The 27,077-nt window shown below is 41.1% G+C and overlaps 1 protein-coding gene across 2 annotated transcripts in view; it reads right to left on the bottom strand.

Moving 5' to 3' along the window:
* LOC129421552 (transient receptor potential cation channel subfamily M member 4) overlaps window positions 1–27,077 on the bottom strand; it is a 188,401-nt gene that overhangs the window by 141,353 nt on the left and 19,971 nt on the right. For both annotated transcript variants that reach the window (XR_012369175.1, XM_073866543.1), the window contains exon 3: window positions 252–429. Coding sequence is in view for 1 of the 2 variants with exons in the window: in XM_073866543.1 (XP_073722644.1) it covers window positions 252–429 (178 nt within the window). In the remaining variant the exon portion in view is untranslated. The remainder of the gene's footprint in view (window positions 1–251; window positions 430–27,077) is intronic.

Below are 27,077 nucleotides of genomic sequence, written 5' to 3' on the forward strand. Positions count from 1 at the left end.
TGAAACTTTTTTGGAAACGTTATTTTAAGGTAAAAAAAAAACTCTTTAGTGTTGCTTTAAATATAGCTTATCCTTCCTATTTTGTTGTTATTTGGTGGCGTGTTAGAGTGGGATTCTGTTAGGTGGTCCTCAGAAAAAAATGGTGATAGAGATAAAGATAAGGTGGTCCTTGGGCTGAAAAAGTTTGAGAAACACTGCTATAGTATGACATTTATCTGACCAGACCAGAATACAGCTTTATGTGAACTCACAGAACTGTGCCTCTTGCCAACTCCAGCAAACTCCAGCTCTCCGTAGGCATCTGTGGGCTGCTCTGAGGAGTGCTGTGCACTGTCCCACAGACTGACAATGGCTGTGCTAAAGTAATCACCCAGGGCCACAGATTGGTGTGCATCTCGTGCAACCCCACACTGACATAACCGTCCATTGCTAAAAAAAAAAAAGTTTCTTTATAACATTATGACCTTTATTGCTTTCTGTAATTATTTTGTGATATTGTTTTAATTCATTGATAAAAAAATTATAGTACACTCGAATGCTGTAGCAAATTAAACAAGTGTTGTTGAGTAAACAAATTACTGTTTAATCGCCACCTCTATGAACACTGACTGTACTCTGAAATCAGCATAAAAAATATAAATCATTCATTGATTTTGTGCCAAATCTAAACAAACAAATCTAAGGGCAATTTTCCAGACAGGGCCTATCCTAGTCCCAGACTAAAATGCAAGTTTGAGCTGCTTTAATTTTAAAACACTTTTGCTGCGTCCGAAACCGCCTACTACATACTATATAGTACACGAAAAGCAGTAGGCGAGGCGAGTAGTATGTCCGAACATAGTATTCGAAAAACAGTATGCGAAAAGTACCCGGATGACCTACTACTTCTGGTTAGATTTTGCAGTGTGCATACGATGGACGCTTCACTATCCCATGATGCCCCGGACGAGAAGTTATCCAACGAAGAAGAAGAGGCACGCGGCTGTTTTCGCGCTGAAATGACACGACGTATGTCACGTGATGTAACAACATGGCGGATGTAGTACGTCCGAATCTCATTCATACTATACAGTACCTACTGTTTTAACGCCATGTAAGTAGGTACTTCATCTAATTCAGTACCTACTATACAGTATGCGGTTTCGGACGCAGCCTTTGTCTTGGCTAATCTTAATATATATCGGTGCCATTGTTTTGTCTCAAGATGCACACCTGTAGTGTTTTTGTAAGGTATGTTTCTAAAAACTTCTTAAATGACCTAATATAAATAAGGCTTAGTCCTGAATTAGCCTAAACCCTGTCTGGTAAACCGCCCCCTAGTGTTTTGAAAACAAATGCATACCACTTTGCAAAGTAAACTTGTCTATCAAAAAAAAAGAAAACACAAAAGTCAAGTTGAGAGAAAATGCAAAATGTTTTAGAAATATAATTAAATATATCATTTAGGGCTGGGCGATAAAACAATATCTGTATGTACCGTCAATAAACGATAGGGGGGGGGGGGGCGTTCGATATGATGCCTGTTAATGCATTGCTAAAACTGCATTGGACTAAATTACATTGCCGTTTCTAGATCTTAAACAGCCTATTATATGCCCCGATAAATAAGCAAATGACAAGCAAACAGCCGATAACAAGTGTTGCTGTGGGGTTCGGTTGCATCATCACCATGTTAAAGGAAAAGCACAAAAAAAATTCAAAATTTGTGCTGTGGGCGAGGATATTGTCAATAATAAAAGGATATGTTAGCTCGCCAGTGTGGCAGTTCTTTGGGATTTTTTGCTACTGACCAGCATCGCAACAATGTTGTGTGTAAGCTGAGCAAACTTGTGAGGCGAGTATACTTCTTTCCTCTGCCCGGCTCGCAGGTGTATGCAGCACAGCTTTCAGAGTCAGGCCCAGATTAAAAGGACTTTGGGCCCTGGGGCTATAGCAACACCAAGGGCCCCCTTTCATCCGATTGCCTTCTACCGCAATACATATTTTTTATTGTTATTAATCAATGTATTTAATTAATGTTTTTATTTATCATTATTTATTATCATTATTTTTGCACACTAATTAGTCCAGTCTATAAGTAAGTAAATAAAGTAACCCACCCCTTTCCAAACTAGAGTCCCCCAGCAAATTTCTGCCATTTAAAGCCCTGTCTACCACTGAGTTACAAGAACTACAGGTTAATGATAGTAGGTATAGGCGATAGAGCTTAAATGTTTATCATCGATATAACGTGTTATATAATTCGATAGCGATAAATCAAGATGCTGTCGCAAATACACACCTTGAGCATCGTGCATCAGAGCTCCGTCGAGTTTATCATCCAAATCCTATTTTCTGACTACCTTGTTCCTATTTATATAATATAACATATTCGTTTATCTCAAGAATACTTTACCGTGACGACTATTGAGCAGTACTACCACGTGAAACGATTTATCAATACTAAACACCCAGTGTTAGCATATAGCCCGCTAGCATCAACAAACAGGTGCCGGCTTTAGTTACCATTTGCCGATCTAATGGCGGACTTATCCAATGTATGCTATTCAGACCTGTCCTCACCTGAGCGGGAAGCTGTGGAGCAGTTGATACCCGGTTATCGCAGATCCTACGCGACGTACAGCGCCCAGTTCACCCAGGCTCCAGACGTCCACAAGCGACCGACAAGTGCAAAAAGCGAACACCCCACGCGGTGCAGCTTCACGGACCGCGGTCGAGGGAACGGAGACGCCATCGCCCAGAATGAAAGCGATCGGGAAGCCGTAGAGGAGCTACTGCCCGGCCTTCGCAGATTCAGCATGCCTCACATCACCCTGGCTACAGACGTCCGCAGGCGATCGGGGCGTGCTGCGAGCGAGCTTCCCTCGCGATGTAGCTTCACGGACGGCGTCCAGGTGACCGAAGATGCCATCACCCAACATGAAAGCGGTAAGACTCCGCTTGTTATTGTAACCTGCATTACTTGCCACATGTACAGTTTAGCTTCTTCCATCAGCACAGAGGGGTTTACTTGTGCTAAGTGTATTGAAGTAGTAAGGCTGACGGAGAAGATTGCAGAACTAGAAGCGCGCATCCAAACGCTAGTTGATGACAGCAATACCGCTAATGCTACAAACGCTAATACCGCTAATGCTACAAACGCTAATACCGCTAATGCTACAAACGCTAATACCGCTAATGCTACAAACGCTAATACCGCTAATGCTACAAACACTGTTTCGGGTGCGCCTAAGGTTAAACGTAATACACATAGCTCGGTTCCGTCATCTGAGTCAAGGCGGCCGACTAACTGGGTGACTGTCAGGCGGCACAGTCGTTTCCGGTGCCCACCCAAGACCGCCCTGGTAATTTCAAACAGGTTCGATATTCTAAGCAATACACCGACTGAGACGTCTGTTAATAGAGCCTTGGTTATTGGAGATTCGATACTTAGGAACGCGAACATTGAGGCACCAGCCACCATAGTCGATTGTATACCGGGAGCCAGGTCTTCAGACATTAGATCAAAACTTAAAGTGCTGGCTAATGCTAAGCGTAAGTTTTCTAAAATTGTTATTCACGCCGGCACGAATGACACCAGACTCCGCCAGTCGGAGATCACCAAAGATAATATTAAAGAGATATGTGAAATTGCTAAAACAATGTCAGACAATGTAATATGCTCTGGTCCCCTACCGGGGGGATGAAATTTACAGTAGATTATTGTCTCTTCACGACTGGATGTCAAAATGGTGCCCTCAGCATAACATAGGGTTTATAGACAATTGGAAGCATTTCCGGGGGAGACCTGACCTGCTAAAGAGAGATGGCCTCCATCCGTCTCAGGAAGGAAGGGCGATTCTCTCTATAAATCTGACCAATAGTCTTACTTCTAATACAGTCTGACTATCCAGGGTACAGGTCAGGAAACAGACGGATCGGCTTAACCGTCCATCTGTTAGCTGCCGTGATATGTCAAGATCACTTATATCCCAGCACTTTGAGTCAATCTTACCAGAATATCAACACATTTCAACTGTATCTGTTCCCCGAACAAATAAATACAGAGCACCGCTTCCCACATCTGGTACAAATCTGATTAATATAAAATTAGAAAACAATACATTAACAGATGAACCTCGAATGTTAAAATTTGGCCTTCTTAACATTAGATCGCTTACCAATAAAGAACGTATTGTCAATGAATTAGTTACAGACCAAAACTTAGATGCACTCTGTTTAACAGAAACCTGGCTTAAAGCAGACGACTACATTAGTTTAAATGAATCCACCCCACAAGACTATTATTATAAACACGAACCTCGGTTAAAGGCGGAGTCCACGATGTTTGAAAAACGCGTTGGAAAAGGAGACGGGCCGACTACCAAAACACACTTATAGCCAATCAAATCAAATCAAATGTCGGTTTGCGTATGTGTGGGGCGGGTCTATCAACAGAAGGTCCAGATTCTATTGGGGTAGGGGCGTGTTTGTTTAGGTGATTTCAAATATCAACATTGGCTTTCAAACATCATGGACTCCGCCTTTAAAGGGGAGAGGGGGTGGTGTAGCTACAATATACAACAACATTTTTAAAGTAAACCAAAAATCTGAACTAAAATTTAAATCATTTGAACTAATGTTGTTAAATATGGAAATAACTGATCGTAACCACAAACAGCTCTCTTTTGCCTTAGCTACAATCTATAGACCTCCGGGCCACCATGCAGATTTCCTTAAAGAAATAGCAGATTTCCTGTCTGAGCTTGTAGCCACTGTAGATAAAGCTCTTATCGTTGGCGATTTTAATATTCATGTGGATAACCCAAAAGATGCACTAGGACGTGCGTTTATGGATGTTCTAAATTCTCTTAATATTAGACAAAACATGACTACTCGTAAGCACACATTAGACTTAATTCTGTCACTCGGGCTCAATATTAATGACATCAAAATATCACCTCAGAGTGATGCAGTTTCTGACCATTACCTTGTGTCATACACTGTACTTCTAGATAGGATCACTCAATCCACAACATGCTACAGATTAGCCAGAACAATAATTTCCACCACTAAAGATAGCTTTATTAGCACTCTTCCAGACCTGTCCCAAATTAAACATGTAGCAGATAACTGTGACAATCTAGATATTGTAATAGAAAACCTAAACAATGTCTGTTCTAACACACTGGATGCCGTTGCTCCCATTCGAAAAAAGAGAATCAAAGAAAAACCTCATCACACCGCAGCACTCAAAAAGGCAACTAGGAAAATGGAAAGAAATTATAGAAGCACAAAGTTAGAGGTATGGCGTGTAGCATGGAAAGATAGTGTGAAACACCACGGACAGGCTATTAAAACCGCCAGATCTACCTATCTTAGCAAGCTTATAAATGAGAATCATAATAACCCTCGTTTCCTCTTTAGCACCGTTGCAAAACTGACTCGAAACAAAGAACAAACAGAAACCAGTAGTAAACTTCAACATAATAGTAACAACTTCATGAACTTCTTTTCTAACAAAATTACGGCTATAAGGGAAAACATCGTAGCTACCCAGGCAGCCACCACTCTACCCGTTAGTTCACTTAACACTAGACTACCATACAAACATTTTGATTCATTTAAACCTACTACAATAGATGAGCTCTCTAGACTAGTTACATCATCCAAATCATCGTCCTGTATATTAGACCCCGTTCCCACAAAACTTAAAGAGGTATTCCCTGTAGTGTCAACCCCGGTTCTAAATATCTTTAACTCATCGCTAGAAATAGGATACGTTCCAACAGCTTTCAAACTAGCAGTTATTAAACCGCTGATTAAAAAACCACAACTTGACCAGGGAGAGCTTGATAACTTTAGACCAATCTCAAATCTCCCTTTTCTTTCGAAAATATTGGAAAAGGTAGTGGCAAGCCAGTTACGCACATTCTTGACAAATAATAGTACATATGAAAAGTTCCAATCAGGATTCAGGCCCCACCATAGCACAGAGACAGCGTTGCTTAGAGTTACAAATGACCTCCTATTAACATCCGATCGTGGTGAAATCTCAATTCTTATATTATTAGACCTTAGTGCAGCCTTTGACACAATAGATCATACAATCTTACTCAATAGTAGGGATGTAACGATTCAACCGCGTGTCCCATTAAAAATGCCTGTCTGAAATCGATTCTGAATCGCAAGGCTGCGATTCTTTGTTTCATGCACAGCTTGTGCCTGTACTACGGCATTTGGTCAGTAGGAAGTCCTTATCAATCTAAAATCATAACGAGTCGGAGTCGTTAATAACGTGCATTTAAAAAAAGCAACACTCGTTAAATAAATCATTTAAAATATTCTTTATTATCATGAAAATACCTGAAACAATTTGAAGAACAGTGATATAAATATTCCTGTAGACATTTCCTGGAATAGCATTCGTAATGCTACTTCTTCTGTGGTACAAAGGGAGTTTCTGCACAGGAGCGCCCCCTGGGCGTTCGGATGTGCCTGTATTTCACCGTAATTCATTCAAAAAAATTCATTGAGAAAACACGCATTTGCACTGTTAATCGTTACACCCCTACTCAATAGACTAGAAAACTATGTTGGTATCAGTGGTCAGGCGCTAGCCTGGTTTAGGTCGTATCTAACCAATCGCTATCACTTTGTTTATGTAAACGAGGAAGAGTCATATCACTCCCTGGTTAAATACGGTGTACCGCAGGGATCGGTTTTAGGTCCTATCCTGTTCTCGTTATACATGTTACCTCTAGGAGACATTATCAGGAAACATAACATAAGTTTTCACTGCTATGTGGATGATACCCAGCTTTACATCTCCTCACATCCCAGCGAAACACACACGTTTTCTAAGCTAACAGACCTTAGCGATGTTAGTGACTGGATGGCACATAACTTTCTTAAGCTGAACTCCAATAAGACAGAGATACTTATTATTGAACCGAATCGCTACAAACATAATATGTCAGATTACAAGTTGCACATAGATGGCTGCACTGTGGTGCCATCTTCCACGGTTAGGAACTTAGGTGTGATGTTCGACAGCAACTTATCCTTCGATAGTCATATCGCCAACGTCTGCCGCACAGCATTCTTCCATCTTAGAAATATCTCGAAAATACGCCATATACTGTCTACATCTGACGCAGAGAAGCTTATCCATGCTTTTATGACCTCTAGAATAGACTATAATAACTCGCTACTTGGGGGATGCCATGCCATGCAAATCAAGTAAACAAGCTTCAGCTAGTTCAAAACGCTTCCGCAAGGGTACTTACTTGATCTAAAAAGTACGACCACATAAGCCCAATTCTGGCATCTTTACACTGGCTACCAGTTAAATATCGCATACAATTTAAAATATCACTAATCACCTACAAAGCTTTAAATGGCCTAGCACCCTCATATCTTAGAGAATTACTATCAGAATACAATCCATCACGCACACTACGGTCGCAAAATTCTGGTCTCTTGATTATCCCTAGACTATCAAAAGTGTCTAATAGTGGAAGGTCCGAGAATCAGACACAGTCGATAATTTTAAATCTAGACTTAAAACTTTTCTCTTCAACAAAGCATTTGCATAATTTGTCTAGTAAAAGTACTTAACTCGAAATAGTTATTTGTACGGAACAAAGCACTCGCGGTCATAACACAGACCAACCAAATAAATAAATAAAAACTTATCTTAACCTATAGTCGGATTGCGATTTTGGAACTTTCGTGTTCTTGTGAATAGTATGCCATACAAACCCGTTTGCCACTGAACCTGCATTAACGACGACAGTGGGGCCTCCAGCCTTAGTCAAACGGGTTGGCACGTATGGTTGGGTTGTGATTTTGGCATTTTCGTGTGTCTTGTGGATAGTATGCCATACAGACCCGTTTGCCACTGAACCTGCATTAACGACGACAGTGGGGCCTCCAGCCTTAGTCAAACGGGTTGACACATATGGTCAGGTTGCGATGTTGGTGTTTTCTCGTGATCTTGTAAATAGTATGCAATATAGACCCGTTTTCCACTGAACCTGCATTAATGACGACAGTGGGGTTACAGGCCTTAGTCAAACGGGTCGACAGGTTTAATTTTCTCTTAAAAAGCGGAAGGTGACCCTTAGTTACCATATATACCGTCGCAGTGGGCCCCCAATTTGCAAAATCCTCAACTGTGGATAATATAATTATGCCGCAATAGTTAGTCTGTCTGAAACTAAGCAGATTAAACCACATCACTGTGTGACACTTGCATTACATGTGAACGGCCCCTACGCTAATATGATTTTGTTTTTCTCTCCCTGTCTCGTCCTCGACCCTGAGGACAATGGGACAAACAGACCCAGTTCCGGTAGATGTTAAAGTCGGCACACCTCTGATCTACTGGTCTTCCTTCAATGTGATGCCCAGCTGATGCCTGACCAACGACCACCGGCAGGACCCGCTTAATCTCTGTTTAACCTCCGCTTAATCTCCTCATCCGTTTATATGTGTGTATATACATGTATATCTCCCAAGGGTTTTTCCCTCCTAGGACTTTTTATTTTTTATTTCCTCGGCTAAACAACCTGGGGTTTTGTTTGTTTTTTCTCCTAGGGGTTTTTTTACCCCGGGGAGGTAGCCTGCTTGGGCTTAACTTAGCTTCTTCTCCTAGACGTTACATTAGTAATATGCTCGCTCATAATGTTGAGTCATAGCTGCAACAAATTTGACTGCTTATGCTATTGTGTATTATGTTGTGCTATCTGTCGTTTTTCTGTGCTTTTACTGCTTCTATTAAAGGGATAGTTCGGCCAAAAACGATATTAAACCCATGATTTACTCACCCCCAAGCTGTCCGAGTTGCATATGTCCATCGTTTTTCAGACAAACACATTTTCGGATATTTTAGAAAATATTTTAGATCTTTCTGTTCATTTAATGTAATGTTACGGGGTCCAGCAATAGTCCACGACCTTCAAGTCCAAAAAGTGCGTCCATCCTTCACAAATTAAATCCAAACGGCTCCAGGATGATAAACAAATGTCTTCTGTGGGTAATCCGTGCGGTGTTGTTGTAGAAATATCCATATTTAAAATGTTATTAACGTTATAAACTACCTTCCGGTAGCGTCGCCATTTTGGAGTGATGCGCATTCAGGATGAGAGCTTACGCAGCGTACAGAGTTTCTCTGCTGCTGCTCTGTGCCCCCGCCACTCTAAAAATGTAGCCAATTATTTTAAAGTGAAGGGGCAGGGAGATGTCTGTGATGTCATAAGCATCAGTTTTTCAGATTGGGCTGTTTTCTGGCTGACATTTCTAAAAGAGGAATTTCTATGAGACTGAGACGTTTAGAATGTCTAGAACTTTTTGTATGTCTGTGAATGCAGGTAGACTACCATTATTCAACAAAGACAAGGTAAAATTGGTTTTTCATTCTCTGTCCCCTTTAAACAGATCAAGTACTATTGTGGTAACAGATTAACATCCATTTTAATAAGGTTGTGCATATGATAGAGCAATCATGCTCTCCTGTAAGTCTTATTCTCTTATACAGTCCGACTTTTGTCGGATTCTTGTGGTGCGGGTTTAAATTTAAGAGTAATTACGGTAGCAGTCGGAACTCTGGTGTACCCTATATTGGACAGGAATGGGGGCGTCTGGGCTGTGTTTCCTGATCAAATTGAACTTAGCACTTAAAAGCGCTTTCTACGAGCTACTTAATGAACGTTAGTTATTCTCAGAGGTGGAAAGTAACGAATAACATTTACTCACGTTACTGTAATTGAGTAGTTTTTTTGTGTATTTTTACTTTTTTGAGTAGTTTTTAAAATCTGTACTTTTACTTTTACTTAAGTATGTTTTATTTAAAGTATTGTACTTCGCTACATTTTAAATCATATCCGTTACTGAGTAAAACATTTTTTTAAAAGCAAGGTGATAAAGACGCGCAACGGATGTAAATGGGCGGAGCCCGGGGGAACGCGCAAAAAGAACCATGGAGACGGACGAGACAGGCGCACGCTAATGCAGACCCGCCTCAGTTCAAATCTTATGAAAGAAACCCCTGGTCATATTTAAGGGACCACTTTCCACTGATGCGAAGCGAGTGTTTCATTTCTATGAAAGGTAGGATTCATGCTCTTAAGTACGAAATTGCACAACGCGTTTTTAATACCATGCGCATTATCTTCCGAGGTCTAGCAGCTTCGCGTCAAGTCAAACACAACTTCAAAACGTCCTCGAATGCGTAGGTCATTAGACATTGCAGAGAGCGAGAGAGAGAGAGAGAGCGAGAGAGAGAGAGAGCGAGAGAGAGAGAGAGAGAGAGAGAGAGAGAAGAATAAAGGTCATCAGTTACCCAGGTCAGGGAAGTAAGAAGATAATAAACGTGTCAAATGTATATAGACATGGCACTCATCTCATTATATGCTCATTTAAACTAGATATATAGTTTAATAAAATAATGTATGTTACCAGCAATACATCAATTACAACCTTACTATAGTGATTGTATTTACAAGCTGCTGACCACCTTCAAAAGTGCATAACTCACATGTAAAAATCATTAAACAATTACATAATTGTTTCTTACTTTAAAAAAGCTTTTTATTTTATTAACTTTTTGTTATTGCACTTTAATTGTAAAGATGTTCCTACAATTAAACATAACTAGTTTGAGATGTATATTCCCTTGTCGTTTTTGAACTATACTAGAATCCTCCACCTCTTCCCGCTGTAAAAAAGTAACTTTTACTCTGAGTAAAGTTAAAATGATTTACTTTTTACCTTTTACTTGAGTAGATTTTTGGACAAGTAACTTTACTTTTACTTAAGTAAAATATTGTTAAAGTAACTTTACTTTTACTTGAGTACAATATTTTATTACTTTTTCCACCTCTGGTTAATCTTTCACTTGCATTTTACCAAAAATGCACTTAAATAAGATCGCACACAGCAGTGGCTATGTGTTTTTCAAGAGCTGAAATGTCGCCTATAGAATGACTCTTAATTGTAGCACACGCTTGTTAACCCCCAGGGGTCCAAAAATGCGGCGTTTTGACGCGTTTTCTCCATAGCAGAATCAACTTAAAATACTCCATCATTAATAATCATACACTTACGTGTTTGACATCATTTGAAACTGTGAAGGGTCCTCTTTATTTATGTACATTCACAATAACAAGAGATCTTTGTGTTTTTGTTAAATAAAGAAAATAAACAGGGTGTGCATTTTAAAATTGCTGTCTCCGCCAGCTGTCTCTCGAAACACGTTACAAAAATCAGTTGAAACTCCGCGAATACTCATCACACAAACATGATACACATATCCAAAGAAAGCCTGAAATGTCTACTTTTAAACAAGCTAATTATAATCGAAAACAAATATTGCATGTTTATATAATCTGCATTGAAGTAAAGAGAGTACTGTTTTTCCTGGCTGACTTCATTATCTTTAATGCGGTCACGCCCACAGGCGGTACTGCTGTTGACATGGTAATGAAGACACGAGCTGTTCTAACCATAACAAGCAATGCGTAAAGTTTTATTAGATTTAAAGACTTTACCGCATGTTTGGATGATAAACTTTACACACACATGAGGAATATCTTCATTTATGTCTGGACATTGAGGAAGAGAAGTGTTTTAAAAACCCATCTGTTTAAAATTGCATACATGGAGTGTCATTAATTTCTTTTTTTTCTATTTTTAAACAGTGTTGGACTATTTTCTTATGTATTTTATTTTCTTTTATTTTTTGTATTGTATCTAATAATGTGCATTGTAGCGCTTTGGGTTTTAGAAAAGCGCGCTATAAATAAAATGTATTATTATTATTATTATTATTATTATTATCTTTAACGTTACCTAAGAAGAAGAACAATGGAAGACGCAATGGAGGAGGATATATTCCTGAAGAAACTGTAAGTCATTTATCTTCATTTATATTTGCTATTATGGCTTGTGCAGTTCAGCCTACACAAGCGATCTCAGCAGACTGCACGCTTCTGATTGAAAAACTTTCGCATTTTTTACAAACGAGGACACGCGATCGCCACGCAATGGCGGATCCACATGCCGTGTTAGACACAGTTATTCACTTTCGTTTTCTTCATGGCAACTTTAAGTAAGGCTGCACTGCAAGATCTTTTAAGTGTGTGCTGTAATATGATTCCATATATTGTTTACAATTCCATCCATTTCGCTTTACACGCCACACCGTTTTCATGAGCGGTGGTTGTTTAGGCGGAGAGGTGAGCTCGCGCACATGGACGCCATATGCGATGTGTTTTTAAAGTTCATACACGCTGACAGAAACGCGTTATAAACAGAAGCTAGACGATTGATGGGCATCTTAAAAAAACAGTCATCTGAAACCAGCTTTTTATAAAAGTAATCACTGCAAATGTTTATCTGAGATGTTCTGAATTTAGTCCAAATGTACATGATAATTTATCTGAATTTAGTGCTGTCAGTGAAATTTACCCATCAGTTATGTATGTAAGGGTATTTCTGTGGACAATTTATGCTAACAGCTGTTTATAACTCTCTTACAGGTATGCATCCCTCTCATCAGTACAAAACTATGAAGTGGAAAAACATATTCACACTTTTTGGACATAAAGTTATATGGTAACATGAGCCACATGAAGTTTACAGCTCTGTTGTTTATCAGTTTCTTAGTTTAAACAAGTTAAGTTTTTGAATAGGGTTTGTTTCCAATTCCAAATAAACTGAAAATGTCCTACTGACCTTCATTTCTATTTTGATTATATTGTTAACTTCTTAATAAACCTCAAACAAACATGTATACATTTGTCCTCAGATTCTTTACTGTAGTTCACTCGCAGATTCCTGCCTAAAGGCTCATTATGCAGCTCATTATGCAAGTCTTTTGTTGCTCAGCTGTCAATCGATCCTTCTCGCATACGGGCCCTCTAAACAAAAACTGTCTTACAATTTCTATATCAATATATTGTTTTATGTTAATGAGTAAGCAGAATGATTTTCACATCATTTTAAAAAACTCTAGACTACTAGATTCTGTTTAGAAAAGTCTTGTGAAAACAGGTTTAGTAGGGGTTTTGTGGACTTACAGTATTGTTCAAAATAATAGCAGTCCAATGTGACTAACCAGAATAATCAAGGTTTTTAGAATATTTTTTTATTGCTACGTGGCAAACAAGTTACCAGTAGGTTCAGTAGATTCTCAGAAAACAAATGAGACCCAGCATTCATGATATGCACGCTCTTAAGGCTGTGCAATTGGGCAATTAATTGAATTAGTTGAAAGGGGTGTGTTCAAAAAAACAGCAGTGTGGCATTCAATCGCTGAGGTCATCAATTTTGTGAAGAAACAGGTGTGAATCAGGTGGCCCCTATTTAAGGATGAAGCCAACACTTGTTGAACATGCATTTGAAAGCTGAAAATGGGTCGTTCAAGACATTGTTCAGAAGAACAGCGTACTTTGATTAAAAAGTTGATTGGAGAGGGGAAAACCTATAAAGAGGTGCAAAAAATGATAGGCTGTTCAGCTGAAATGATCTCCAATGCCATAAAATGGAGAGCAAAACCAGAGAGACGTGGAAGAAAACGGAAGACAACCATCAAAATGGATAGAAGAATAACCAGAATGGCAAAGGCTCAGCCAATGATCACCTCCAGGATGATCAAAGACAGTCTGGAGTTACCTGTAAGTACTGTGACAGTTAGAAGACGTCTGTGTGAAGCTAATCTATTTTCAAGAATCCCCCGCAAAGTCCCTCTGTTAAAAAAAGGCATGTGCAGAAGAGGTTACAATTTGCCAAAGAACACATCAACTGGCCTAAAGAGAAATGGAGGAACATTTTGTGGACTGTTGAGAGTAAAATTGTTCTTTTTGGGTCCAAGGGCCACAGGCAGTTTGTGAGACGACCCCCAAACTCTGAATTCAAGCCACAGTACACAGTGAAGACAGTGAAGCATGGAGGTGCAAGCATCATGATATGGGCATGTTTCTCCTACTATGGTGTTGGGCCTATTTATCGCATACCAGGGATCATGGATCAGTTTGCATATGTTAAAATACTTGAAGAGGTCATGTTGCCTTATGCTGAAGAGGACATGCCCTTGAAATGGTTGTTTCAACAAGACAATGACCCAAAAAACACTTGTAAACGGGCAAAGTCTTGGTTCCAAACCAACAAAATTAATGTTATGGAGTGGCCAGCCCAATCTCCAGACCTTAATCCAATTGAGAACTTGTGGGGTGATATCAAAAATGCTGTTTCTGAAGCAAAACCAAGAAATGTGAATGAATTGTGGAATGTTGTTAAAGAATCATGGAGTGGAATAACAGCTGAGAGGTGCCACAAGTTGGTTGACTCCATGCCACACAGATGTCAAGCAGTTTTAAAAAACTGTGGTCATACAACTAAATATTAGTTTAGTGATTCACAGGATTGCTAAATCCCAGAAAAAAAAATGTTTGTACAAAATAGTTTTGAGTTTGTACAGTCAAAGGTAGACACTGCTATTTTTTTGAACACACCCCTTTCAACTAATTCAATTAATTGCCCAATTGCACAGCCTTAAGAGCGTGCATATCATGAATGCTGGGTCTCATTTGTTTTCTGAGAATCTACTGAACCTACTGGTAACTTGTTTGCCACGTAGCAATAAAAAATATACTAAAAACCTTGATTATTCTGGTTAGTCACATTGTACTGCTATTATTTTGAACAAGACTGTATATCAGTAACTTAAAAATGTTGCTTTTTTAAAAACCAAGCATAAACATTATTCTCTCAAAAAGAGAGCCCAGTTTGTGCTGAACGCAGTGTTATGAGACACTTGCCATTATTATGTTTTAAAGCAACTGAAAAACGACCAAATGTAAGAGCATGTCACAACCTCTGACAGTGTCCCAAAATGGTCGGACCCCAGAGGGTTAAAAGTTTAGCCTAATAATCTTCACCCAATGTGCATGTAATAATATTGTTAAGTTTGATATTGTTTAATGACTAATTGCGCGTTTTTATAATTTATGTAATGTGAAATTATATTTTCCATATTTAGTTAGGACCCATACCTTTGTGCATTGCCTTTTAAAGTTTATATTATTACTTATTATTGCTATCATTGCTATATTAATATCTCATGCCTTTCTATGTAATGTTTATTTTACCTTTACCAGCACGGATGTATAGACTGATCTTTGCTGTACATATTAAACACAACCTTTGGTCATTATTAACTTCACAATCAAAGAAAGAATTAATTATAAGAGCTTAATAATACAATGTCATCAAATCTTTTGTCTCCTCAAGTATTGCCTTTTAGATTTAAAAGAATAGATGAAAGGCACAACATCATCACGGTAAAGCTGTAGATTTACGACGATTTTCAAGTGCTACTTAAGTTACGATGCTTTTGGGAAATGCAGCCCTGACTGACAATAGCGCACTCCCGACATCTTTTGACAGTGTTGGCGTATCAGCACTTCATTCTGATCACCTGTACATGTAGCTCTGATGAGCTGTTTGGTAGTGAAACCATTGTCAGTAAACAATAGGGGTGGGCGGTAAACCGGTAGACATAATTAACCGGTAAAAATGTGTCAACCGGTAGAGATTTTGAACTATCGTTTCTATCGAGGTTACGCTCCTGTGTGCATGGTCGCAGAAATGTAACGTTGTACACATATTTAAGCACTGCAGTTTTGAAACAAGTTATTTTAAGCCAGTGAAACACAGACAACAGATCTGTATGCGTGCATTCATTCTGTGTGTCAGGAGCGGACAAGTCGCGCAACCGCTGCTCTTTCTGTCTGTGAGGAGCGCGCAAGTCGCGCGACCGCTGCTCGTTAAGCTTGTGAGCATTTTCCCGCTTTATTGGCCTTAAATACACATATGCGTCAAAATTCCCATCTTTGCAGGCATCCTCATAAACAGGACCAGTTAGGGCTTAAGAGAACGTAAACAGCTAAGAGAGAAAGTGCATGTTTAACAGTGTATTGGATCCGGACTTTGGTCTTAAAGGGGAAGTTACCTAATTTTGCTCCTGTCTGTCACTCGTGTTAATCAAACAGCATTGAGAGAAAATCTCTCACTGCTCCTGATTAAATCACTTTTCTACCTTAAATAAAAAAAATATATAGGCCTATACATACATACATACATAATTATTTATTATCATTCTGATATCATTGACTGTTTATCTTCAGAGAGCTTGAGTTTTGTTTGTTTTTATCATCTTTCTATGTACAGTTGTGTTCAAAATTATTCAACCCCCAATGCTGTTAAGGGTTTTAGGGAATTTAGTGTACATTTGTAATTGTATTCAGAATGAAATCCTACAATGACTTCTTAAAGAACCATATGCAACTAAAATGACATCAATTGGTTTTGTAATATAGTAGTAAATGTTTCTTTTGTGAATTCTTCATTGACACAATTATTCAACCCCTTAAAGAACTACCACTCTGAAGAACAGAGGTTCATTGAAGTGTTTTCAATCAGGTGTTGAAAACACCTATGGATGTCAGGGAACAGCAATAAAGCCTAATAAGCACCAATTAGGCAGCTTTAAAATGACTGTGATACTCAACTCCTTCTAAACATTTACTGGTGTGGTTACAAACATGGTGAAGTCAAAAGAATGGTCCAGGAAGACAAGAGAAGAGGTGATTAATCTTCACAGGAAGGGCAATGGCTATAAGAAGATTGCAAAGATGTTAAACATACCAAGAGACACCATAGGAAGCATCATTCGCAAATTCAAGGCAAAGGGCACTGTTGAAACGCTTCCTGGTCGTGGCAGAAAAAAGATGCTAACTGCGACTGCTGTGCGCTATCAGAGCGTAGAGTGGAAAAAAGTCCCCGTGTGACTGCTGAGGAACTGAGAAAAGATTTGTCAGATGTGGGTACTGAAGTTTCTGCTCAGACAATACGGCGCACCCTGCGTACTGAAGACCTCCATGCCAGAACTCCCAGGCGCACCCCCTTGCTGTCTCCAAAGAATAAGAAGAGTCGACTGCAGTATGCCAAAAGTCATGTGGACAAACCACAGAAGTTTTGGGATAGTGTTCTGTGGAAAATTAGAACTGTTTGGGCCCATGGATCAACGCTATGTTTGGAGGAGGAAAAACAAGGCCTATGAAGAAAAGAACACCTTGCCTACTGTGAAGCATGGTGGGGGGTCAATCATGCTTTGGGGCTGTTTTGCTTCTGCAGGTACAGGGAAACTTCAGCGTGTGCAAGGTACCATGAATTCTCTTCAGTACCAGGAGATATTGGATGACAATGTGTTGCAGTCCGTCACAAACCTGAGGCTTGGGAGACGTTGGACCTTTCAACAGGACAATGATCCCAAGCATACCTCCAAATCCACTAGAGCATGGATGCAGAAAAAAGGCTGGAACATTTTGAAGTGGCCATCGCAGTCACCAGACTTAAATTTGATTGAGAACCTCTGGTGGGACTTAAAGAAAGCAGTTGCAGTGCGCAAGCCTAAGAATGTGACTGAACTGGAGGCTTTTGCCCATGATGAATGGATGAAGATACCCGTAGATCGCTGCAAGACACTTGTGTCAAGCTATGCTTCACGTTTAAAAGCTGTTTTAACTGTAAAAGGATGTTGTACTAAGTACTAAGATTGAATGTCACTTGGGGGTTGAATAAAACTGAAAATGATGTGAGCACAGAAAAGACATTTGTGGTTATTTCATTATAAATGTTATGTTATATTTGTCTGACCTACACATGCCTCTTTGATGTAATTGTAAGCAGGATGACTGAATGATCAAAATCAATGTCAAAGCGGCCAAAACAATCAATTTCAGTTGGGGTTGAATAATTTTGAACACAACTGTATATGTTTTTTGTGAGAATTATGAACATTCTATGGTATTAAAGATTTAAACCTTATTAAAACATACAAAACTCTACCGTGATACATATCGTTATTATCATGATATAAAATTAATCCTATCGTGATGGAAGATTTTTTTCATATCGCCCACCCCTAGTAAACAACATTCTTTTTTGCAAGAATGTTTGAAATAGTTTGGCAGAAAATAGGTTTATATGGTGTCATTTATGTTGCTTAGAATTTTGAGTGATATGCTTTGTCCTATTTAATGTATATTTCTCTGTTACATTTTGCACTGACCGTGAATGTTTTTTAAATATGCCCTGTAAACCTGGCATTATGTCTTTGCATCCCTATGTTGCCACAAGTGCACCTTAAAAGAGAGCGCATTCAGCTATTGTTGTCGGTTTTTGGCACTACTTGAGGAGACTAAAGATTTGCAGAGACATTGTATTATTAGGCTCTTATAATCAAGCCTTTGAACTGGTTCACGGAACGAAAACCAGAAACGTTTGATGTTTTGCAAGGAACAGAAACGAAACCAGAAACTTTCAAAAAATATTCTGGAATCGGTTATTTAAAATAATGGTAACCGGTTAATACCGTTATTTTTTCGTTCTTTGACAAGATTTCTGTGCAAAAAAAAATGTGAAGTTCACTTCTGGTCATTGTTGACTCATCTGAGAAATGAGAAGCTTGCCACCAGCAAGTAGCCTACTCAAGCCCAAGTCTTTAATGCTCAATTATAAAAGGTAAATATTGTAGGCTACCAAGTATCTCAAGATGGTTTTTTTTAATATTCAATTTTTTCAATTTAATTTTATTTATATAGCGCTTTTCACAAGTGTTAATTGTTGCAAAGCAGCTTTATATGAGAAGATGTAGAGGAGAACACAGAAAATTAATAGATAATATAAGTATTAGAGATACTGTAGCGGCTAAGGTTAAACTGTACAAGCGAGCATATTAATAATGTAACTTATACAGTAAAGTGCTAAATTAAGCCACAGTTGGCTGACTCTCCCTGGGACGAAAAAAACCCCTAGGAAAAAACCCAATGGGAAAAACTCCTAGAAGGACAAAAACCCTTGGGAGGAATTAATGTATATATTTATATATATATATAGATATGGTAGGGATAGGAGGCGGGTAAGCGGATTAAGCTGGTTTAGCCGGTGGTCGTTGGTGTAATGGAACGCAGACCCGTGATCCGTACAGCTCGCAACCCACGGTTCGGCTCGCATTCGATTTGCGGATTAATACACAAATTTAAATAGGGTGAAAGTAGGGGTGTGCCATATCATACCGTTCACGATTATACCGGTATATTTTTTTTACATGATAAAAAATGTCAAATCATTACATCAATGATATAGCGATGTGATGACGTATGGTGCATTTACGTTCCCTAACACACACAGCAACAACAGGTGAGAGCAAGAGCAGCATGTCAGCAACGAGTACAACCAAGCTGTAAAGGTACGTGAGGAGGAGATACTAGCAGGCAGCAGCGGGTGATGTGCGGCCAAAAAGTAAACTAATGACTCAACCGAGCATCGCTGTGCAAATTACTGTAGTCACTGTTAAACTAAAGTGTTAAGGAGTTGCGTTATATAGGGAAAACACTACCAACTCGTACCACTGTGATGGCAGTAACTTACTTTACTGACTGAATTTAAATCCAAAAAATGTTCACATTCTGGTTGTACTGACGCACATTTACTTAATGTTTAATTAGACAGATCCATCTTTTCTATTAATTTTCCATTAAATTAGGCGATCTAATGAGTTTAAAGATCTGTTTTACCCTTTTTGTTTCTTCAGCGATTGCCATGAGGTGCAGGCGCATCGTCCACTCCTAGGTCCTAAAGTACACCCTAGATCTCAAAACAGACAGATACCCTGCCAATTTCTTCTATGTTTATATGAAAATCTGATTTATTCACTTTATCTTACGAACCCAAATGTGCCATGGTCAATGTTATTAATTTGATGTTTATGCGAACAAAAGTGTACTTACATGTAAAATCGTTTTAAAATAAAAAAAATTAATTGTTAGCTAATGACTTAAGTTTCTGGGATATGTGAAAATTACAAAAAATCTGTGGTAGTGTTATAGTGATGCAAAATTTTCATACCATTTCATCTCTAGTTCGTACTTTGTTTAAATTTGACTGTGTGATTGTGTCACTTCTTTTGCACTTTAATGCTGCTTCTGCCACCTTATAACAATGGTTCCCTTTCAGTCGGTCACTATGACGTCACGTCGTGACTGACGAATTGGGAACTCGCTTAGAGAGACCAATCTGCTTCGTATACTACTAAAACGCCAATGAACTTGGCATTGAGATATTTGCATAATGCTGGCGCCGCCCCACCAGGTGCCTTTATAAGCAGCAGGTGCAAATAGGGAAATTAGCTTTTTTCGCTTCAAAGGCCGGCTTTATCTGCTACTGAAAAGCTACTCTCTGCTCTTCTGGGAACGGTTGCTGAAGTTGATTGACAAGCAGTACTAACACAGCGGACGCTCGCAGTATTCCACTGCTCTGCATATTTTTGTTTTGAGTTTAGTGTGTGCGTTGCCTTTCCCTGTGCGCATCATCAGCTGAGCACCTAAAGAGTGATTTCCCTAAAGAGTGATACGTGAGAGCTCTGTGTCTTTTTAAAGACAGCCACTCTCTCGTATATTCGGAGATCAGCGTCCTTTTCAGGATTGCTTTTTGTCCGTGCGATCTTGGATGCGAGAGGTATAAGGGTTCCAGTGACGATCACGAGCGCTGTCTTTGTGCTTGGGCATCACGCACTCTGAGGCTGCGTTCGTGGAGAGTTTTTGTTCTCTCTGTGAGAGCATAACCCTCTTGGATTGCGGAGACGACTGACGTTTCTACGGGAATGCTGTCCGCGCCTCTGCAGTGCTGACGCCGCCGTGGTGCGGCTGTCAAGCTCTCGCAGGACGCTCCTCGCATCACTACGCTGAGTAGGACAGAGGATGCGTCCTCCACCTACCGGCCTCTCATCCTCAGCCGGTTGAGGCTCCGGTGGAGACTGCAGAGTCGTGTTCTACGATTTCTGCCGAATCCATTGGACCTCCTTCTGGTCCCGTTCACTTCTGCAGCATCAGAGGGGTGTCCATTTTTTCCTCCGAGGCAGAGTCGTTCCGGAGATGGCGGCCGTGCCCGCTCAAGTGGCGGAAACGGTAGAGTTGGAAAGGTTAACCCCTCTCCGCCCGAACCGTACCACCCACGTAATTGGTATTTCGGAGCTGCTCGGGCCTCTCGGTCCTCTCCTCCTGTGCCTTTCTTTCCCGACAGCACGAAGAGCTGACGTGATTTGCGGCCATCTTGGCCGTTCAGCGTTCAGCTTCAGCTTTCACCCCTCACCTCCCTCACCAATGGAGCCGCTAAGGGCGGGGACCCCTTCAGTGACGGGGGGTTGCGATGCAGCTGCGTTCCTGGAGGGACCACCCAACCCTTCCCTTCCGTGTTTGTAGACAGTCGTCCGGTTACAGGCGCTGTCCGTCATGCATGCGGAGAGGCGGCTTCAGCCCTGCACGCAATAACGTTGCTACAGGTTCACCAAGGATTTACGAGGGAGGCCGCGACCTTCAGTCGTGCGATGTCCACCACAGTGGTTCAAGATCGCCACCTTTGGCTGTGTCTGGCTGACATGACGGACGCAGGCGAGAACAACTTCTTGAATACTCCTGTCTCACAGACCGGCCTCTTCGGCGAGCCGTGGAGTCGTACAGCTCCGCTGCGCAGACTGAGGCGATCTCCTAGGTCATGCCCCGGCGAAGGAGAGCTGCCCTTGGTCCACCACGCCGGCTCCTCGGTCTGCCTCTCGCCGTCGGGTTTAAGTGGCCAGTAACGGGCGACCCGGATTGTCAGAGGATCACTCTTCAGGAGACGGTGATTCGCTCCTTCCCCCGATAGAGGGTCGGGTGGAAAATTCTTGGTTTGCATGTGTTCCACCGGCGGTTTAGCCAGTACCCACTTAACCACACATAGAGTGCATTCCTCTTCCCTCTCCAGGTCTCCGGAGGATCGAGAGAGCCGTGAGCGGGCACACACCAGCTCACCCTACCTCTCCTCTATCGCCAGCGGGTGTTCTGAGGAGTCTGAGCCCTCCACTGAGGAGACCGGACCACCAGCACACTCATCGGAGTCTGTGCTCTCCGCAGAGGAGACCAGACGACCGTCACATTCAGCAAGCTCAGGTCAGTGTCACACACACATACTGTAGATGTTTATGCTGTCACAGCAGACGCAACGGCAGTCTCACCTGTCTCGCTTCGCTGCCCCACCGCGGGTACTTCGGTAGTGTCGTTAATTCTCCTCGTACGGTGCCTGTGTGCTTGGCTTCAGTTTCCAGCTTGTTTCGTTGGGTTTTACGCATGATCTGCCTCGGTTACGAAATACAATTACCGGCACACCCCCAAAATTCTCGGGCTTTCGTTTCACTATAGTGAAAGTGTCCGATGCACATGTACTGTGTGCATAAGTCGATGTCCTGCTGGCGAAGGATGTATTGAGCCGGTCCCTCTTACCGAGATGATGATGATAGGGATTTTCCAGCCTTTATCTCATAGTACCCAAATTACGCGGTGGGTTACGATCGATTTGATTTACGCACCGGCTCTACAAAGGTGATCTTTTTGGATGATAACGCCGAGGCTCGTATTTCAATATTCAGATCGGTTTGCAGCCTTAGACCTGTAAGGCGTGTACTTTATGTGTCCATCTCCCCTCGCCTTAGACCGTTTTTTCGCTCTGCGTCGTGGGGTGGGCATATTAATATTAAGTACACCATTCGAGCTGTCTCTCTCTCTCTCTGTGTCTCCATGAAAGTGCTAGTCACAGCATTTAAATATCAGAGAGAGAGTGTTGTTCGCATTCTGCTTTATTTACTTCGACTTATAATAGCCAGTTCTTGGCAGACGTGCGCGAACACAGAGAGTTAATGCTTCGGCATCTCGCTCGTTTAAGTCATCAGGTCGACTGGGAAAGAGCAACTTTGCCCCGTGCAGAGGATCCTTTTTCTCAGTATGGAATTAGACTCGATCGACTATTGGCGTGTTTTACAAGAGCGCGCAACCAGTCAGTTCTGACTTGCCTCGGTTTAATTCGAGGGAAGTACGCGGTCCCTCTGAAACAATTTCAGAAGCTCCTGGACATTTGACAGCATGCTGCAGATGTGACACTGCTCGAGCTGCGTCATATGAGACCGCTTCAGCGTTGGCTTTACGATCGAGTCTCGAGGAGAGCGTGGCGCACCGGCATACACCGTGTAAACACTACACCTGCGTGTCATTTAAATTTTACCCCGTAGTAGACCCAGCATTTCTGATAGCAAGATATGCCTCTGAGGGGTCTCCTGGCATTCTGTAGCATGCGATGCCCTAAGCACGGGATGATCAGCCACGTATGATTGGCTTGCAGTCTCTGGGGTGTGCATAGCACCCCAACTGCCGCGAGCGGTGCGCTGTATATCTGGGACTTGTACGCTCGGTTATGGAGATGCGAGGGAAGGATGTATTAGTCGACACCGACAACATTGCGACTGTTGCATTATTTACCGTTAAGACGGTTTTGCACTCTCGTCACCTGTCGCATCTCGCTCGTCATCTCCTCCTTTGGAGTCAGAAGCATCTGAGGTCTCTTCGTGCCATTTACATCCCGGGTTCGCTCAATACAGCGGCAGACGCGTTCCCGAGCTGCGCGCTCCGGCGAATGGCGACTCCACCCCCAGACGGTCCAGCTAATTTGGAAGAAGTTCGGTTGTGCGTAAATAGATCTGTTTGCGTCGCCGGACGATACCCACTGTCGCCTATTTTATTCACTAATTGAGGGCAGCCTCGGCGTGGATGCGTTGGCACACAGCTGGCCGCAGGGGGTGCGTAAATACGCATTCCTTCCAGTGAGCTTAATTGCGCAGACACTGTGCAAAGTCAGGCAGGACGGGGAGAGCCTTTTATTAATTGTCCGTACTGGACGGCCAGGAATTGGTTTTCATAGTTAATTTCTCAAGGAAGGGGCACATTTGGCACTCGCGCCCCGACCTGTGGATCTCCATGTATGGTCGTTGAGCGCCCGCAAGGTTTAGGTGATTTATCGCAAGCGGTATCTAACACCATCGACGCGGTTCGAGCACCGTTCACAAGACGGGCTTACGCGCTTAATGAAACCTTTTCGTCACCCGGTGCTCTTCGCAATGCGAGGACCCCAGAGAATGCCCTTTAACATTGTGCTTTTATATCTTTAACATAGGTTAGATGGTAGGCTGTCCCTCCGCCATTAAAGTTGATATCGCCGCTATTTTATGGAAAGAAATTAGACTCAAAACGATTAACAAATACATGCACAGTTATCTGTGAACTGGATGCATGTTACAAATGTATTTTACTATCCACGAACAAATGTCTTTAATTTGAATATGTGAAATTCAGAATTTGAACGAACGTGTATCGATTTGTACAAATGTACAAATACACATGTTTTATTGTGTATTCAAATATCATAATTCACGCGTGCAAAAAGGGAGATGTGCATTTGTGGATCAGGTGACACGCGTGCATTAATCCTGTTCTGTTCATTTGTATATTGAGACTTTCATTTCGCTGTTTAAAGCATTTTATGAGCCAAATACAAACAACTATCAATGAATGAACTAAACAGATGTCTTTGATTTTGTGTCTGCGAATTTTAATATTTACGTGAATGTGCATCGATTTGTACAAACAGAGACACATTTGTGAATTCAGTTGGCATATTTCGTATCATTATTTCACAATTTGTGCACGCAAAAAAGAGGATGCGCATTTGTGGATCAGGCGACGCGCGTGCATTAATCCTGTTCTGTTCATACGAGTTTTGAGACTTAAGTTGCGTGGTTTGCATTGAAAGATCCACGAGCACAGATGCGCCACGAAAACAGTCAACACTAGGTGTCAGTCTAACGGAGTTTCACACATGGCGGTGAATTCTGTTTTCTGTGTTTCCCTTTAGTCTGGTGTTTTTATAGCATTACATTTATTATCTATATATATTAAATGTTTTAATGGCTTGGCTACTGAGATGTGTTTGTGTGCATGTATGTAATGTATCTTTATTGTCCTTTAATGGTAAGTCAATTATTTTTACAGTATAATTCACTTCATTTTAAAAAGTAATACGTTCATGTATTAAACTATACCATTTATTAAACACTTCATAACTTTCCCACCCTCCATTACTTCTTTTTACCTCACATATATAGCCTACGTGTCTGCTCTACAATTATTTTGTTACATGCATACAAATCAACATGCCCCAGCCTGTCCATACATAAATAACACTTCACATCATGGGTGTGTGCTATTTTTATGTATTTATTAAGAATGTCCACATAATAATCATTAAAACAATTTTATTAAAACAGGTTATAAAAACACCACAATAGAAAACTGGGGAAAGTACGAAACACCCAACAAACTGTATTATAGAATACATTAAACCACTGCCCGTTCAGCATAAACCATTCAAATCTTCAGTCCTTACAAATATACAAAAACACACCGTGACAAAAACGCCACACCAAAGGGAAGGGAACAGACCCCGACAGAACACCCGAAACCAGCCGCCCCGCCCAGGACCCACTAATTAACGCAATCCTGTATTACCGCACTGAGAAGCCAACCGCATGAATGCAACCACGGCGCTTTTTACGTTAAATTAATGAAACAGGCTACAGCCAGGGCTGGAATGTCAATATTGGGCAAGTGCCCCAGGCAATAGGGGGGCACCAAGGTCTCCAGACTGCGGCCAAAATGTTTTTACAAGTACTCGAGCATGTGCGGGCACTACGGAATGCAGGATCGGGTTTTAACCGCTCAATTGCATGACGCGTAATCGCGTATATCGTTTTATGTCACCATGCGCTCGGTTGATTTTACCGATGGATCTACGCAGCCATGGTAAAGTTAACACATCGCACTCAGAACCGCGCCGGTTAAACATTACAGCGATGAGAGATAAAGAGAGCCGGACAACTTTTAGCCTACATTAACACTAAAAACATTAGACGAGAATAAAGGTCTACATCAGTGCCCAAGGAAAACTAGATAAAAGATGAGAAACGTGTAAAGGATACAAGCATGTAAACTGCTGCCCTGCCACTCATCTCATTAAAGTATGCTATTTAGGGCCTGTTTACACTTGGTATTAAGATGTGTTTTCATCGATCGGATCACAAGTGGACGAGAGACACATTACGTTTACACCTGGTATTTAAATCCGTCTCTTTTGTCCACTTTCGACCGCTTCTGTGCTGAATACTATGAGGGGGTGGTCTGTTAGACGGTGGGCGAGTCTCTCTGCTGTCATTCAAACCCAAGCGGGAGTAATTATGAGTTTATGTAGACGCAAACTAATATTTTGTCGAAGTTCGCTGCTTGTTTAGCAAGGAAACATGCTGCACAGTGTTTTGTACATGTATATGTTAGAGCTTTCTTTGAATTTTCAGCGCAATTGATGAAATAGGATAGCGTAACTTTCACACGCTTTCAAAACGAAACTACGGAGATCAGCCGCTTAGTTTTATCAATGAAAGGCTAAAAATAGCGCTGTTCACCGAATGTTCACGGCAGAAGTCAAAAAAGACGTAAAACTTGTGTTTAATACCTCAGATTAGATAAATGGGCGGAGAGAAGGCGGTCGCGTGTGGCTGTTTGAACGCATTCAACCACATGTGCGTTCCGCAAGTCCAAAGCGATCCGATCGAAAGTGGTTTCGACCACCTCTGGATGTGGTTGAAAGTGGTCGAAAGTGGACGAGCTCAAAACGTTTTGAACACCGTTTACACCTGGCATTAACGTCGTCCACTTGTGATCCGATCGACGAAAACACATGTTAATGCCAAGTGTAAACAGCCTCTTAGATATAACTTATTGTAGCCTATATGTATCTTATGCCTATAGTTAAGGGGGTTGTATGAATCTTTGATTCATAACTTCCTATTCTGAAAGTTTCATTAATTGTGCATAATGATGACATGTGCAGCAACTGCATAGTTAAGTCTATTTAGTATTTTTCAGTAATGCAGTTATTTTGGGAAAATGTCAAAATATTGCATTGCAGGCTTATTTAAGGTGTGCCCTAAATTTTCTGCTAGCGCTCCTAAAATTTTCAGTCAGGGGCTACATTGCTCCTAATAACAAAAACGTTAGTCTGGAGCCCTGAATGACTAGTTTATAATAATAAATAAATAAATAAAATATATTGGCGGG

Source organism: Misgurnus anguillicaudatus, chromosome 4 (genome assembly GCF_027580225.2).
Source record: "Misgurnus anguillicaudatus chromosome 4, ASM2758022v2, whole genome shotgun sequence".
In the NCBI taxonomy this organism is placed as follows: Eukaryota; Metazoa; Chordata; class Actinopteri; order Cypriniformes; family Cobitidae; genus Misgurnus; species Misgurnus anguillicaudatus.